The 15,485-nt window shown below is 37.0% G+C and overlaps 1 protein-coding gene across 1 annotated transcript in view; it reads right to left on the bottom strand.

Annotated features, from left to right (window-relative positions):
- Positions 1-364: 364 nt before the first annotated feature.
- LOC108717831 (cysteine-rich motor neuron 1 protein) overlaps positions 365-15,485 on the bottom strand; it is a 537,917-nt gene continuing 522,796 nt past the window's right edge. Inside the window, exons 14-17 of the mRNA XM_018265214.2 lie at positions 6,893-7,087; positions 6,509-6,631; positions 5,142-5,329; positions 365-1,956 (exon numbers count right to left, since the gene is read on the bottom strand). Of these exons, the coding sequence (XP_018120703.1) occupies positions 1,783-1,956; positions 5,142-5,329; positions 6,509-6,631; positions 6,893-7,087 (680 nt within the window). The 3' untranslated portion in view covers positions 365-1,782. The remainder of the gene's footprint in view (positions 1,957-5,141; positions 5,330-6,508; positions 6,632-6,892; positions 7,088-15,485) is intronic.

Raw genomic sequence — 15,485 nt, 5'->3', positions numbered from 1 at the left:
TATATATATATATATATACATATATATATATACACACACATATATATATACACACACATATATATATACATATATATATACATATATATATACATATATATATATATATATACATATATATACATATATACAATCCAAATAGTTCAGCACACCACTAGAGAAAATCGACCCAGGTGCTACCAATTACAGCTGCAGACCTCTTTTAACATGTATTGAATAAAATTTATTTTTTAAAATTTACAAAGGATCCCAGTGTGCACCTTATCTTTTTGGACTTTTTATATATATATATATATATATATATATATATATATATATATATATATATATATATATATATATATATATACATATATATACACACACACAAATACTTTTGTTTTTTTTAGCATAATATACATTTACTACATTTACATAAATATTCCTATAATGCTAAGGTTTAAAGACACAATCTCCTTTTTGACTTTTTTGATATTTTTTTTTTTAACTCAGAAAAAAAAGGTGCTTGAATACTACAAATTTAAGCGGCTCCCTGTCAGGGTAACTGTTTTTTTAATCTGCGCAACCAGTAAATGTCAAAATATCAAACAAAAGAACAATAATGAACAAAACAGGAAAAAATATGGATCCCCACTGTCCATTTCATTGAAGCATCAGCTTTCTCCAGCAAGCTAACCCCAGTGACAGTGTCAGACATGTTCAACCTCTGCGTTTCATGCGAGCTAGCCTATCTGGTAGCAAAGAAGTTAATAGAATTATTGTTCTTTCTGGGCAGCGCAATAAAAAAAATGTAACAAAAGATCACGCACACACACACACACACACACTCACAATAAGGAAAGAAATACATATTCAACAACATCGCCATTATAAGAAAGCCTGTTGAACAGTAAGGTGATGATTTAAACATTTTCTACTTTAAATACTGCTCTCAGGAAAAAAATAAAAATCCAGTGCTCAGATATAGATATATATTTATATATGAAAAAAACTAATAAGCCCTCTGTATTTTTGCCTGAATCCAACAAGGACTGACCAATCAGCATTGAAGAAAAAAAAATATATCCAAGTAAAAAGAAAAAAAAAAAGCAGCACATTGTATATCATTTCAGAACCTTAACCATTATTCTTTGCTATTGATATTTTTTGCAGATGGTTATCAATAAAGATATTATTTGCATTCTAAATGTAGATGATCAGCTATAGATTTGATAGCTTTTTGCTGCTTTGTTAATTGATAGGTTGTAACAAAAGCTGGATGATCACACAGGGATTTGATTCCTCCTTCTGTGATGTATTCAGAATCTGAGATGCAGGAGAAGCCATTGTCTGTGATTCAGAAGCATTATGGGATTTGCTTGGATGAGCCCATGTGAGCCAATTTATTCACCTGAAACCTCTCCAATTTGTTCTTGTTTCATTACTGCTTTCGCAACCTCTCCTTTGTCGAATCTCCCAACTTCCAACCCAGCAACCAAAAGGAAAAAAAAAAAGTTTCTACAGCTATGTTACAAGCATATACGCATCAGCCAGTTCTCCATACTTTGGTTCTAAGAAAACACTTGGTCAGTTATTACAAAGGGAAAGTGGGAATGTTTGTTTTGGCACGTTGCATGAGACAGAGTTCGTCTGAATAAGGTCTCGATTGTACATGTCACACATCCAATATAATCCAATAAGCAAGTGCATGGTTCTAGGTTTTTTAATAGCAGAATTTTGTCTCTCTCCAACCCGATCATCTTTTTTTTTCAGTTTAAAGGGAAATCCTTGCATGGGCACCCTTCACACAGTTTGGTAAAAATTATCTGCCTGGAGGTTATTTTGTTTTTGCATACTATAGAATCCACTGTATCTTGAGTCTGGGTCCGCCATTCTCAACATCCTTTGGGAGCTGTCCACTTGAACCATGGTTCCTTTGCAGTCCACATACACATGTTGATTGTTTAGACAGGTCGGCTGTTTGAAATAAAAGTGGAGAATATTTTAGGAAAAATTCAAGGCATAGGGGGTCGATGTATTAAGGATAGTTTTTCCTTTTGCATGAATTACAGGGGAAAATACCTTCTCTTTTTGACATAAGCACAGTGAGTTGGGTTTATGTAAAAAAAAAAAACAGTTTGCATACACATTTTTCCAGAAATATTTATATATTATTTTTTTTACACACCCGCATACATGATTCCTTAGATTGAGAGAAAACCATAAAAGTCTACCTCTGACTCATACAGAAGATTTCTCAACACCCTCTTAGTTTGGGGCACTCAATAACTCCCTCACCTTGTTCCACGTGGAAGTGAAGTATAATGGCATTTAAGTCCCCCTGCTTTCGCTTCGCCGAAAAATTTGCGAATTTTCCAAAAAACTTGCAAAACCGAGAAACTAAATGAAGTCAATGGGCGCAAACATAATTTTGACTCAATTTTGATGCGAGCGACAATTTTTATTCGCACCGCTATTTTGTCCAAATACATTAAAGTCAATGGGCATCCGAATAATATTGACAAGCAACAATGAATTTATTCACTGGCGGCGAAACACTCAAATTCGCCGCAAATTTGTGCCTGGTGAATTTATTCGCCTATCACTAGTGTTCAGTGCACAGATTCTCTGGAAAGCAGAGGGAGCCTTTATCCTTCACTTTAACATAGAATATGGTGACCTCTCCTTAATCCAAGGAATCATGTATGTCTGTAAAAAAAAAAAGAAGAAATTCTAAAGCCTCCCACACTCTTTTCTCAATAGTCATTATATCTAATTATACCATTATAAATTGTAATTATAATTTAAGCAAACTTTAAATTATATAGTTATAATTTTGGTAGAACCATTATGTTTCCTGTATGTTAGTGTTTCCTACATTTGTGAATATCAGCAATTATTCTGCTTACCCACAGAAAAGAGATGTTAAAGTGAAGCGGTGTTATTGAGAAGGAATCTTACTGCATTTACATTTACTGCTTTAAACATTAAACTTTAGTGACCTGCCTATGAATGCAATAAAAAATATCCTTGACAGTAAAGCGCATGTGTACAAGAAGTATAAAAAGCTTTTGTTCTGAAATTCTTATGTTGCTTACATACATGAGTATCATATTCAAATAGACTTTATTTGCAATGATTTATAGGCTCAGGGATGTGTTTTATACTGTGTTAACATGAAACTTATGATGAAAGAGATGTTGTCAAGGAGTTAAGTACAGAAGACAATACAAATAAAGGAAACACTTGTATCCATTAGGGATATAGAGAAAGTTAAAAGAAGGACCTACAACACGGGTTGACAGTAGTTCCTATTTGAATTTGAATTTGTGTTAACTAACATAGATTTTTCCCACTTGATGTATTAGTTTAATGTGGAAGTCTACAGAAAAAGACAAGAGCAACCATGAATAATACTGTGTAATACTGGCAATGTTTATTATATCATGCATTGATTGATTGAATTTGCAAAAAATAAAGCAAATGTGGCCCATTGTCCATATTTATATACCCACCTAGGACATGGAAATAAGGTGTTATTATTTACAGTGCATCAAAAATCACTGGTGGTTCAGAGCCACTTTATATGGAAACAAGGGGGAAAATGCCAAATGGTCATACAAATTCAATAAAGGTTTACTCCTAGGAATGATAGGCCCTCCTTATTATTTTTACCTCACTTTTATTTTTGTTGCAAAAACACATTTTGAAAACTGTGTCCCTAGCTGTATTCCCCTTGAGCACACAGCTCCTGCAGGTTAAATAGATTTATTAAAGTCTGAGATTAGAGCTCACTACAGGAATTCTCACCTACTGTCTATTCGTTTTAGGGCAGAGACAGATGAAAAAATTCGGGGAGATTTAGTCGCCCGGTGACAAATCACCTCTTCTTCAGGCAACTAATCTCCCCGAACTGCTTCCCCGCCGGCTAGAATCGTAATCGCCGGTGGGATGGCACTCGGATCACTTTGTTTTTCGAACTGCCCGAAGAAGAGGCGATTTGACGCCGGGCAACTAATCTCCCCAAATCTCCACGTGTGTCTCTGCCCTTAATGGGATTTTTAGTATCATATTTAACAATAAGTAAGATTTAAAGTTCGCTGTTTGATAACTATGCTTCTAAAAATCCCATAGGAATGAATAAAGTGGATGAGATTTTGTGTGCTGAGCTCTAACCTCCCATTTTGATAAACTTGCCCCTTATTCCTAGAAAACACATACATACAAGGCACAATAAAATGTATTTCTTATGAATAGGCTCTATTCACAACTGACATGAGCATGGTGAGTGTGGGTGGAAATAAAGCAGTAATAAAAAAATAAAAATAAGGAAGAAATAAAAACAGTACTCATCCTAAAGGAGTGCTATTCCATTGACATAACTGTGAAACATGTAAAGAAAAGAGCTCTGGTGCCTCTGCAAAGCATTGTGGGTTATGCTGCTTCTGTATACAATTTATAATCTCTGGGGTAATGCATTACAATTAATAACACTGATGTTTTTGAAAGTATTAGTCAGTATTTCGCTGCCAAGATTTCCAATGATGCAAAAAGAGAGAAAACTCTTTTGCAGCTGTAATATAACATATAAAAAGCTTTTTATTTTTCTTGAAAGATCGGTTACCATGGTAAGGTATATTAGGAGTTGCGCAGGTGTTTGAAATTGTATTTATACAATAGAAATCTGATTTTATATTTGCTAGGGGGACCATGTAAAGCACCGTAAAGGTTAGAGAGTGAAAAAACAAAATTTGCCTTTGAGGGACTGCTAAATATTGCAGAAAATAATTCTGAGAAAAATAAGAGCAGGGGGTATTAGGGCTGCACCAAATCCAGATTTGTTGGAATTTGACCGAGATTCAGCCTTTTTCAGCAGGATCCTGATTTGGCTGACTCCAAGTGCTTGGCCGAACCGAATCCAAAAACTCATGTGACGTTTCATCACACAAATAAGCAAATAAAATTTGCATGGTTCTCTTTCCCTCCTCATTTCTCTACATATGAAAATTAGTATTCAGATTCTGTTTGGTATTTAGCTGAATCTTTCACAAAGAATGCAAGATTTTTCCGAATCCTAAAATAGTGGAATCAGTAGATCCCTAGTGGGTATAAAATCTTGGTTCTGCTGTATATACTAAAACTACCCGTAGAATGGTTTTTACCTTGGTAGGCGTTCTATAACAGGGTACTGGTATCCACTGTTTTTTCTGATTGATCATAAAAATAACAATTAGAATAACCAAAGCAATCATGATAGGGACCGCAACCCATGCAACAGAATGAAGCGTTTCTTCTTCGGTCCGACGTGGTCTTTCCATTTCTCTGTAGTTTGCCTGAAGGTGTCCCATGTCTGTAAAAGAAAAGACATCAAAATATTGTTACGAATATCTCAGCAAACAAAACACAAGCTCCTTCATGTTTAAAGGATTCAGGATGTCACCATGCTTGTTTCAAAAATTAGTTGAAATGATGGCAAATAAATACTGTTAATAGGTCAGTAGACACAGGCTACAATGTGGCATTAGTCACATCACATTTGTTCATGGCATTTTTGCCATAAATGGGGACACCTAGCAGAAATCCCTTAATCATGTGGCCTAAACTATGTTTCCCTATCCTGTTATCTAATAAACAGTAATGGTGGCACAAGATGCAAGATGCATATAGTCTTAGCCCATGTAAAGTTCCTCTGGTATTGGGCTAAAAACCTTAGGTATATACACTGGACAGAATATTATATTCCTGCAACTTATTAGAAATTCTCCATAACTCTGCATGGAGCTCCGATGCAAACAAGTTGGTTCAATGCTTGTTTGTGAGAGTGCAAGAAGGCTCAGCCCTGGTGAGCAAAAGAAAGAAGATAAGGTTTGGTAAGGTAAATATGGGACTACAAAGTTAAGTCATTCACAGTTTTACCTTTTCTTTGCAAATTCTAAATTGTTCACAAAAACAACCACTCCTTGCTAACTTTGAGCCATGGCAATATCATTTAACATGATTATTTTATTGCATGTTCTTTAGAGAGCAATAGTTTCAAGTTGAGTATTGCATAATTTGGTCTAAGCAAGTTGAAAATGTCAGAAAGCCTGTTAACCACAAGTTTTTAGACAGAAACACAAAACTGTTGCTGGCCCTTTTATATAGAAAGCTGACTGATTTCGTCAATGCTCTATCTATGTTGTGGTCAGGGGGAAGCACGTAGGCATGATGTGGAAGTTAGGGACCAGCAGGAGATGCAGGACGTGATGTTAAGGACAGGGCTTGTTAGATGAGCACTTGCTCTTGTGCCACTCAGTGCTCTATCACTTCAACCCCAGGGAAAAGTAGGTGACTCCTATATTTTTAACATAAAAGGATAAAAAACCTGCAAAGTCTTAACTGAATAATATTAATATGATATCTTGCAAATAAATCTATGGAGCTCTTGCCAGTTGGCAGTCCTGAGAGAGAAGAAGGCTGTAGATAAAATACTTTTAAAGAAGTCAACTGTTAAAGTGTTAAACAATAAGAAGAGTTAAAATTCACTCACCTCTGTGGTGATGAACAATGTCATTCTCACTAGGAGTTGGCCAGTGAGGCATGTCTAGCTCATTCTTTCTTCTGTGGTTTGTCTTCTCAATAGGGATATTTGTGGGTTCTGGTATGTACATTTCTGTAGAACAATATGAGAACAAAACAAAAACTGTTTTCATGACGTGCCACTTCTACCCTGCAGACAACTTGAATTTACATTGATACCTCTACATGCATAGTGTCTGTGTAAAAAGAGTAATTATTCCTATTTTTTTGTATTTACCTCAAAATATCTACATTATCCCAAAATATCTACTTGGGAAAGGAGTAGCTGGTTATCATACCCATGGTGCAAATGACCGAATAGCAATAGAGTCAACAGAAATAACTACGATGGTACCTGGACACATAGGACAACAGCTACTTTCAACATTCATTGGCTCCACACAGGGAAGAGGGGGGCAGCTCACAGTAGAGCAGAGGGTCTGTCCTTGAAGGCAATAGCAGTGTGTGCAGCTGTCAATGTCCCATCTCTCCTCATCTGCATACGTTTTGCCACTGAAATGGCACACCACCTTCTTTGGAATTGTGTCTTCTGCAGAAAACAAGAATGGACATATACAAACACATTCAAAAGAATGTTCTATTCATGTGCTACATTAAAAGACCTGTTTATATACCTCCTTTGCTTTAACTTTATTTTAAGAATTTGTATTTATTTGTCAGAAAAAAAACGGATTTAATTTTGAATTCAAAGTATTGTTTTTTTCTTGGCCGTCTGTCTACATCTGTGTGTGTAGCTTGTATGGTTAAAGGGATACTGTCATGGGAAAACATGTTTTTTTTTTCAAAACACATCAGTTAATAGTGCTGCTCCAGTAGAATTCTGCACGGAAATCCATTTTTCAAAAGAGCAAACAGATTTTTCTTATTCAATTTTGAAATCTGACACGGGGCTAGACATATTGTCAGTTTCCCAGCTGCCCCAGTCATGTGAATTGTGCTCTGATAAACTTTAGTCACTCTTTACTGCTGTACTGCAAGTTGGAGTGATATCACCCCCCCCCCCAGCAGCCTAACAAAAGAACAATGGGAAGGTAACCAGATAGCAGCTCCCTAACACAAGATAACAGCTCCCTGGTAGATCTAAAAACAACAGTCAATAGTAAAAGCCCATGTCCCACTGAGGCTGGTTACATTAAGGGCTATTCCACACGGGGAGATAGCCACGCGTTTGCGGTCGCGGCGCATGCGCTTTTCAACAGTCGCCTGAAAATGCCTCGCCAGGCTTTTTCAGGCGACTGTTGAAAAGCGCATTGCCTCGTGTGGTTAGCACAGGCGTTTTTACATAGGCGCCCATACAAAACTGTCGCCTGCGCCGGTCGCGGCGACTGGCGCGGCGCTTTGTCGCCGCGACCGCAAACGCGTGGCTATCTCCCCGTGTGGACTAGCCCTAAGTAGGAAAAATAACTGCCAGAAAGTAGTTCCATTCTAAAGTGCAGGCACAAGTCACATGACTGGGACAGCTGGGAAATTGACAATATGTCTAGCCCCATGTCAGATTTCAAAATTGAATATAAAAAAATATGTTTGCTCTTTTGATAAATGGATTTCAGTGCAGAAGTCTGCTGGAGTAGCACCATTAACTGATGCGTTTTGAAAAAAACATGTATCCCTTTAATGTATACATCCTTCTACTGTATACAGTGCTGCAAAATATGTTGCTGCTTAATAAATAGATAATAATAAATATAAAAATACTAATGCAACAAATCTTCCCCAAATCCTACATTCAGATCAGAATCTAAACTTACATGGGCACACACAAAGAGCTCCAAATTGCTTGGTTTTGCTTTATTTCCTTGAACGGCCTGTAACTATTCACCATTAAATTGTTATTACTGTACTTTCAACTTTCATTTCAGAACTGTAAAAGCATTGTAATTCTACTGTCAAGTTAGGAAAAAAGAAATTACAGGCAAATTCATAGCAGGAGAATGCATATCTAAGACATACTGGTAAAAGGCTAAATAAAACGGATGTAAAGTGCCTTAATGCAATGCAAACATTGCATTCCAATACGTGCAAAACTCAGTGGGTAATAACACTGTCTGCTGCTAAATAGGATAAGAGGTCAGCAATCAACCATTTTCAGAAGCTTCCAGACCAGCGAAGAAACATTCAATGTATATTGCCACTAAAATAGACCTCAGAATGGGCCTAATAACATTTTTTTGGCCAGGTGGAAGAAGCAGCACAGTTTGGGAACCTTAACCCAAGGGGGATCATAGCAATGCACAGACATCACGGTCAATGTGTAAGGGTAATGATACAAGGGGTGCTTTAATTAAACACTACTAGTGGAGGAACAATCTAAATAGAATTCTCCACTGCCAGCCAGTTACTATTTGGTTGAACAAGAAGCCCACTGTTTATGACAGATACACAAGTTAGTAGGTAGGTGTTGGTCAGGAAAGAAGATGCTCTACATAGTAATTGAATGGAGTGCTGCTTCCAGGGGAAAAGGACATTATCGTTCCTACAGTCATCCTTGAGAAAAGCACCACAATAAATGCAATTTGTATACTATTGCCCTAAAGTTAAGAAGCATTTTGTAGGGATCATTTGATGTCCTGAAAGAGTGCATTGGATTAGTAAACTTTAAGCCATTGTCAGACATCAATATATTGCCCAACACTGCCAATGTCTCATACCATTAACTTCAATGGCATCCGTCTATCACTGCACGCACAAGGTAGATTTCAGCCCAAAACTATCAAATGTGGATTTACGGGCCATTAGCCTTAAATGTCTAGAAGCCTTGTGTTTGACACCCGTGAAATAGATATTGCCCAGAACAAATTTACTGTTAGCTTTAACAAAGGAAAAGAGCATCAAAACTGCTAAACAAAAGAACATTAATGGTATTAAAGAAACCAAAAAGCTTTTAATTTCCTAGGAAACTCCGGAGAAAGTGATGTATGTTTATCAGCGTGGACAAATGACATATTTTTAAATTGACTGGGGAATTAGATATTGGCGGTTTAGAATATTCTACGCTGCAGTTTCTTATTTACTTGACATTTATCAAAATGAAAAACAAACCACATTAATTCTGTTTCATAATGTTTTGACATTGAATAGTAATTATTTGCTGTAAAACATAAGATGTACAGGAATACTGTAACTGTCAGCCAGCCAGATCGGAGCTGCACCACATTGTAGATCAATAGACTCAAGGGAAACAACAAGCAGTTCTAGTGTTTATTCTTGATTGTGCTAAACATTCCCAGGAAGGCTACTTCAGATGGTTTTAGTAATACAAGATAGTGGTCATTAATCACTAATGGGGCAAGGTGCTATCTATCCATCTATCTATCCTAAATGAGTGATCCTTAAAGATATCAATGCATTTGGTCAAATTTCTGCAAAATGTTGACATTTCAGCAGAGTAAAAAACGTTTATGTCAGCAGGAAACGGTTTTATCTGCCCTTTTTATCAGCTTAAAAAATGTGTTTTGTAATGGGTTTGCTGTTTTTCCTGCTTTTTCTCCCACATTTTTTCCCATTTAAACAAAACGCATGGGAAATGCCAGCAGGCTGATGCAAATTGATGAAATCAATTAAAAATTCTGCATTGTTTCTGAAATAATCAAGTTTATGTTCACAGGGTCGGACTGGGGGGTCAGAGCCACCGGGGCTGACACATCAGGACCCCGCCCCCCCCGTAGCAGGGCCCCCCGCTGCTTCTCCCAAGTGACACGGCCCCTCTCTGCCCCAGTCTCTGGACTCCCCCCGCTGGCGCATATCTGCTTCCTTACGCAATGGGGCGGGGGAGGTCAGTATAGAGTGGTGGTTAGCAGAGCTGGGCCCAGGGTCGGACTGCAGGGGGGTCAGAGAAGCCCACCAGGACTGACACATGAGGGCCCCCCGCCACGTCCCTATGCTGCTCCCCCATCCCAGTGGCAGGGCCCCCCGCCAGGGCTCCCTCTTTCCCTCCCTCCCTGCCGGCGCGTACCTGCTTCAAGTATCTCGCCAGGCCTTTCTTACATGACCGGGCACTGTATGTTCACTATTCCTCTCTCAGCATCGTTTCTCTTCATTCTGTCTTCATGCAGCAGTTGGGTGTCAGTTGGTGTCATCGACAGTTAGATCCAATATATCTAATAGGGAAGGGCCCTTCCTTTCCTAGCAGCTGTATTAGAGCTCACTCAAATAAGTACAAACAAAATATAACAAAATAACTGCCTTTTGCACAAATTCTGCATGTAGAGAGACAGGAGAGAAAGTGAGCTCTAATACATCTTCTAGGCAAAATGAGCCCCCTATAAGATATATTGGATCCAACTGTCAGTGATTATCTGACAACCAACTCCTGCATGAAGAGAGAATGAAAAGAAACAGATAATGGGGATAGTGAAGATAAACTTGATTATTTCAGAGAAGGTACAGAATTTTGAATTAATTATATTTAGAAAGCTTCTTATTTCAGTGTGTTGAAGCTCATATTAAATTTTCATTTTCGCGTTAGTTCCCCTTTAAAAATATGCTATGCGCAATTACATTTTTCATTGCATTTACACTGCAACTACATGCATTGTTTTGGTGCATTTTTAATTCCAGGACTTTAATGGCTGTTTTTTGTGTGTATGTTTTTGTTCTACAAATTATGTCTGGCTCAAAAAGTCTTAAGGTTCTTTAATATTTTGGTTAGGGTTAGAGTGCAGTAGTTGAATGTTTTCCTTTATAATACAGGTATGGGGCTTGTTATGTAGAATACTCAGGACCTGGGGACTTCCTCATATGGGGTCATTCTGTGATTTGGATCTCTATACCTTAAGTCTGCTAAAAAATAAATTATAAAATAAACCCAATAGGATTCTTTGGCCTCCAATAAAGATTCATTATATCTTAATTGGGAGCAAGTGCAAGATACTGTTATATTATGACAGAGAAAAGGGAAATAATGTAAAAAAAAAGTAAATTATTTTATTAAAATTGATTCTGTGGGAGATGACCTTTCCATAATTTGGAGCTTTCTGGATAATGGGTTTCCGGGTTAACGGATCTGATATGTCACACATCTATAGAAGCCCAACTTGGCTATATGTGAGAAAACAATGGACCCATCAGCCATTTTGCATTTCATATCTAGCAATAATATAAAGGCTGCAAATCAAAAATGGGCAAAGTCACATTGTTCTTATATTCTGTTCACTGAGAGGGAAGAATATTATCACAGATGAAAGCTGCTTCAGCCAGATGAACACAGCCTAATGTGATTTAATTCACATTGATTTACTCACGGACCTTAAGGCAATAATCCGGACACAATAAAACATGATAAGCCTAAATTTAACTTCAATATCAAATATTAAATACATTAGGACAGTCCCATCATATACCTGAGAGATGAAACTTTATGATGAGACCTTAATGCCATATTATGTTCTTAACACCCCATTGAACACTTCTAATTAGTATAGATTGCAAATGAAAAACATTAGCTCAGGTTTTATTTTAATTTACAGCAGCAGTAGGCATATTTTCCTTGTGAGCATTACCTTAAAATAGCCCCAGATTATGATAGCTAAATTGAGACATGCACGTGGGTGAAGTTTCCAATGGAAGCAATGACCCGGAACAATGCTCTCATACAGGTGATGATGTAAGGAATGGAGGTGGGCTCCTTGAAAAACAGCACAGACTATTCTATAGGGACTGAAAAGCTATACTTTGATACTTTATATACCAAGGACGTGATACAAAATGTCATATAGATGATTGCCACAGTGTGAAACCTTATAGCATTAAGTACACAAGTTCTATACAGGTATGGGACCTGCCATCCAGAATGCTCGGGACATGGGGTTTTCTGTTTTTCGGTAATTTGGATCTTCATGCCTTAAGCCTACTGGAAAAACATTTAAACATTAAATAAACCCAAAAGGCTGGTTTTGTTTCCAATAAGGATTAATTATATCTTAGCTGGGATCAAGTACAAGGTACTGTTATATTTTTACAGGGAAAAGGGAAGTTATTTTTGAATATTTGGATTATTTGGATAAAATGAAGTCTATTGGAGATGGCGTTTCCATAATTCGGAGCTTTCTGCATAACGGGTTTCCAGATAATGGATCCTACAACTGTATTAGTAGAAAGGATTATTTTTTTAGATGCCACCTAATTCTACACTGGTTCTCAGTCATCCTCCCCACTCACTTTTCTATAATTCCTTTAAAGGCTTTTTGGTGCTCCCCAAGGAGAGCAGAGTTCCTAATATCCTCATTGTAACTGTTATTCATTACTTATCCTCATGCTCTCTGTCTGACCTGTACTTATTCAAATCCTCTATTCTTGCTGCCTCTGCTTCCAAATCTGCCCCACCCAGAACCCAAATTATATGTAGGGTATCCATTATCCCAAAAGCTTTGCATTACTGGAAAGCCATCTTCCATAGACTCCATTTTAATCACAAAATTAAATTTTTAAAAAATTATTTGCTTTTTCTCTCTAATAATTAAACAGTATCTTGTACTTGATCCAAACTAAGATACATTTAATCCTTATTGGAGACAAAACAATCCTTTTGGGTTTAATTAATGTTTAAATGTTTTTTTTTTAGAAAACTAAAGTTATGGAGATCCATATTATAGAAAGATCCCTTATCTTGAAAACCTCAGCCTAGAATTTTGGATAACAGGTCCCATACCTGTACTAATATCTGTCATTTAATTATGTATTCTTACCAGCTTACGCCAACACAGGAATCAGCTATGTGCAAAATATACTGCAAAAAATGGTGTAACAAAATGAATCTTGCATGGGCCCATCTGCTGTTAAATAATAAAACAATCTCTGCTCACTCCTAATAGTATTAATATATCTGTATATCTAAAGTACTCAATTCATTGGAGCAGCCAAATATCCCAATTAATCACAGAGATGTAAGAGAAGACCATGTATGGCTGCTTTAATAAATGAGCAAGAGGGACATTTGTCCAGGGTCCAACACAACGGGGGGAAACCTTGATCAGCCATTCCATCATCTGCAAGAACTTCTGATTGAAGCATCATCCAGAAATTTTAATAAGGTGCAAGACCTCCATATTACCTCCATATTACATATTACAATTTCAATGACCACTTTCTGAAATGAGAAGACTGCACTGCATGAGAAGACACTGCGCATAGAGGCAGCTCCAGGAATATATCTATTTTAAGGCTTTAAACATTACATTTTTCCTAGCGTTGAACAGTTAATCAGCAATATGTCCACCATCCTGTTTAATTAAAGTACAGTAGTTTCTGTCTCTTCACAATTAATCATGCATACTAGCTAACAAATCACTAAGCCTGTTTGTCTGCTTCCAAAAAAAACTACAGCCACTGCTCTGGTACTTTGGCCCTTGCTCATGTCTCACTGCTGTCATCTGTTGTGTTGAGCTGTCATCTGTCGTGACTTTCCTCTCCACCTTGTAATGAGAACAAATGTTGAACTTCCTCTGTATTTTCCTCTGCTCATATAGTCCTGAATCTAGCAGCACAATACAGATAATGCAAAAGCATGTTGAATAAGAGTCTATTGCTCATTATGAGGTGGGGAGAAATTCTATATACAGTTATGAGATCTGTTATCCAGAATGCTATGGGCTTAGGGTTTTCCTGATCTTTCCGTAATTTGGTTTTTCATACCATAAGTCTGGTAAAAAATAATTAAAATATTAAAGAACCCAATAGGATTGTTTTGCCTTCAATAAGGACTAATTATATCTCAGTTAGGATCAAGTACAAGCTACTGTTTTATTATTACAGAGAAAAAACATTTAAAAATTTGGAATCATTTGATTAATAATTGAGTCTATAGTAGATGGCTTTCCCGTTATTCGGAGCATGCTGGATAACATCACTCTGCATATGTCTATATACTCATAGCTTTATCCGGCAGAAGCACCACTGCCAGCTGATCTAAACATGCTCATAGTCACTGACTATGTGGGCAGGACCAAATATGAATGCAAATGTAAAGCCTTACTGGACATTAAAAAGAGGAAAACAAAGACCAGTTCCAAGAAAACAGGTAGCACATCTGTTTGAGTAGATTAACAACTAGAATATTTAATTGTATAGGCTTTAGGTTTCCTTTAAATTGGGGATATCTGTATAGTACAAGTATATATGGAGGAGGCAGTATAATTTTAAGATTATTAGCTCACATTTTAAAATGTGCTCCCTCATACAATTATAAATCTGAGGCTGTTTTTAATATTTATCACCGGGGAGGTTTTCTCACCTTATTTTTATCTTTTGTCTTTTAAAACTGAAATTACAGTGCTAAAAGCCTTACAAACATCAATATTTTACTTGGATACTGGGTCTTTGTCCCCTCCATATTACAGGTTTATTAGACTGTAAGCTGCACTGAGACAGGGATTGATGTAAATGATGGATGCTGCTTAAATGTGTCAGCGCTACATGAATAACCGATAATGCTAATAATTTTTTTTAGCTAAATGTTGGTAAGAGGGATGCTACAGGGCTACCCTCTAATGGAAGAAATCCATTTCATCATTATCATCAGCATTTATCTTACTGTGAATCCATATACATGAACACTGCTTCACAGTTCACTATGTTTTTCATCTCAGTCACAGATAATGATATTTAACAATGTGAATCCAAGGGCAAAGAGCCATCAAGACTGTTTGGTAGGGACTTACATAGAAGAAAGTTAACACTTCTGAACAGCAGAACAAGTGAGTCTGCAATGTGACTGGCAAACATGGACAGACAGAGGTGGAATGATCACTTTCTGGCTCAGGTCAGACTGAATTCAGGACGGTCAGATAACAAGTCAAGAGTCCATCAACAGGATTTCACATGAATTACAGCCTACAGTTAGGGATCGATTCCCTGCACAAAAATTTGCAGTGGCAAAAAAAGTCGCCAACACAAAAATGTTCCTGAAAAAAGTTGCAATAAGAAAAAACACA

This window comes from Xenopus laevis, chromosome 5S (assembly GCF_017654675.1).
Source record: "Xenopus laevis strain J_2021 chromosome 5S, Xenopus_laevis_v10.1, whole genome shotgun sequence".
Taxonomy (NCBI): Eukaryota; Metazoa; Chordata; class Amphibia; order Anura; family Pipidae; genus Xenopus; species Xenopus laevis.
The sequence above is the reverse complement of the archived record's forward strand: the minus strand, read 5'-3'. Positions and strand labels throughout refer to the sequence as shown.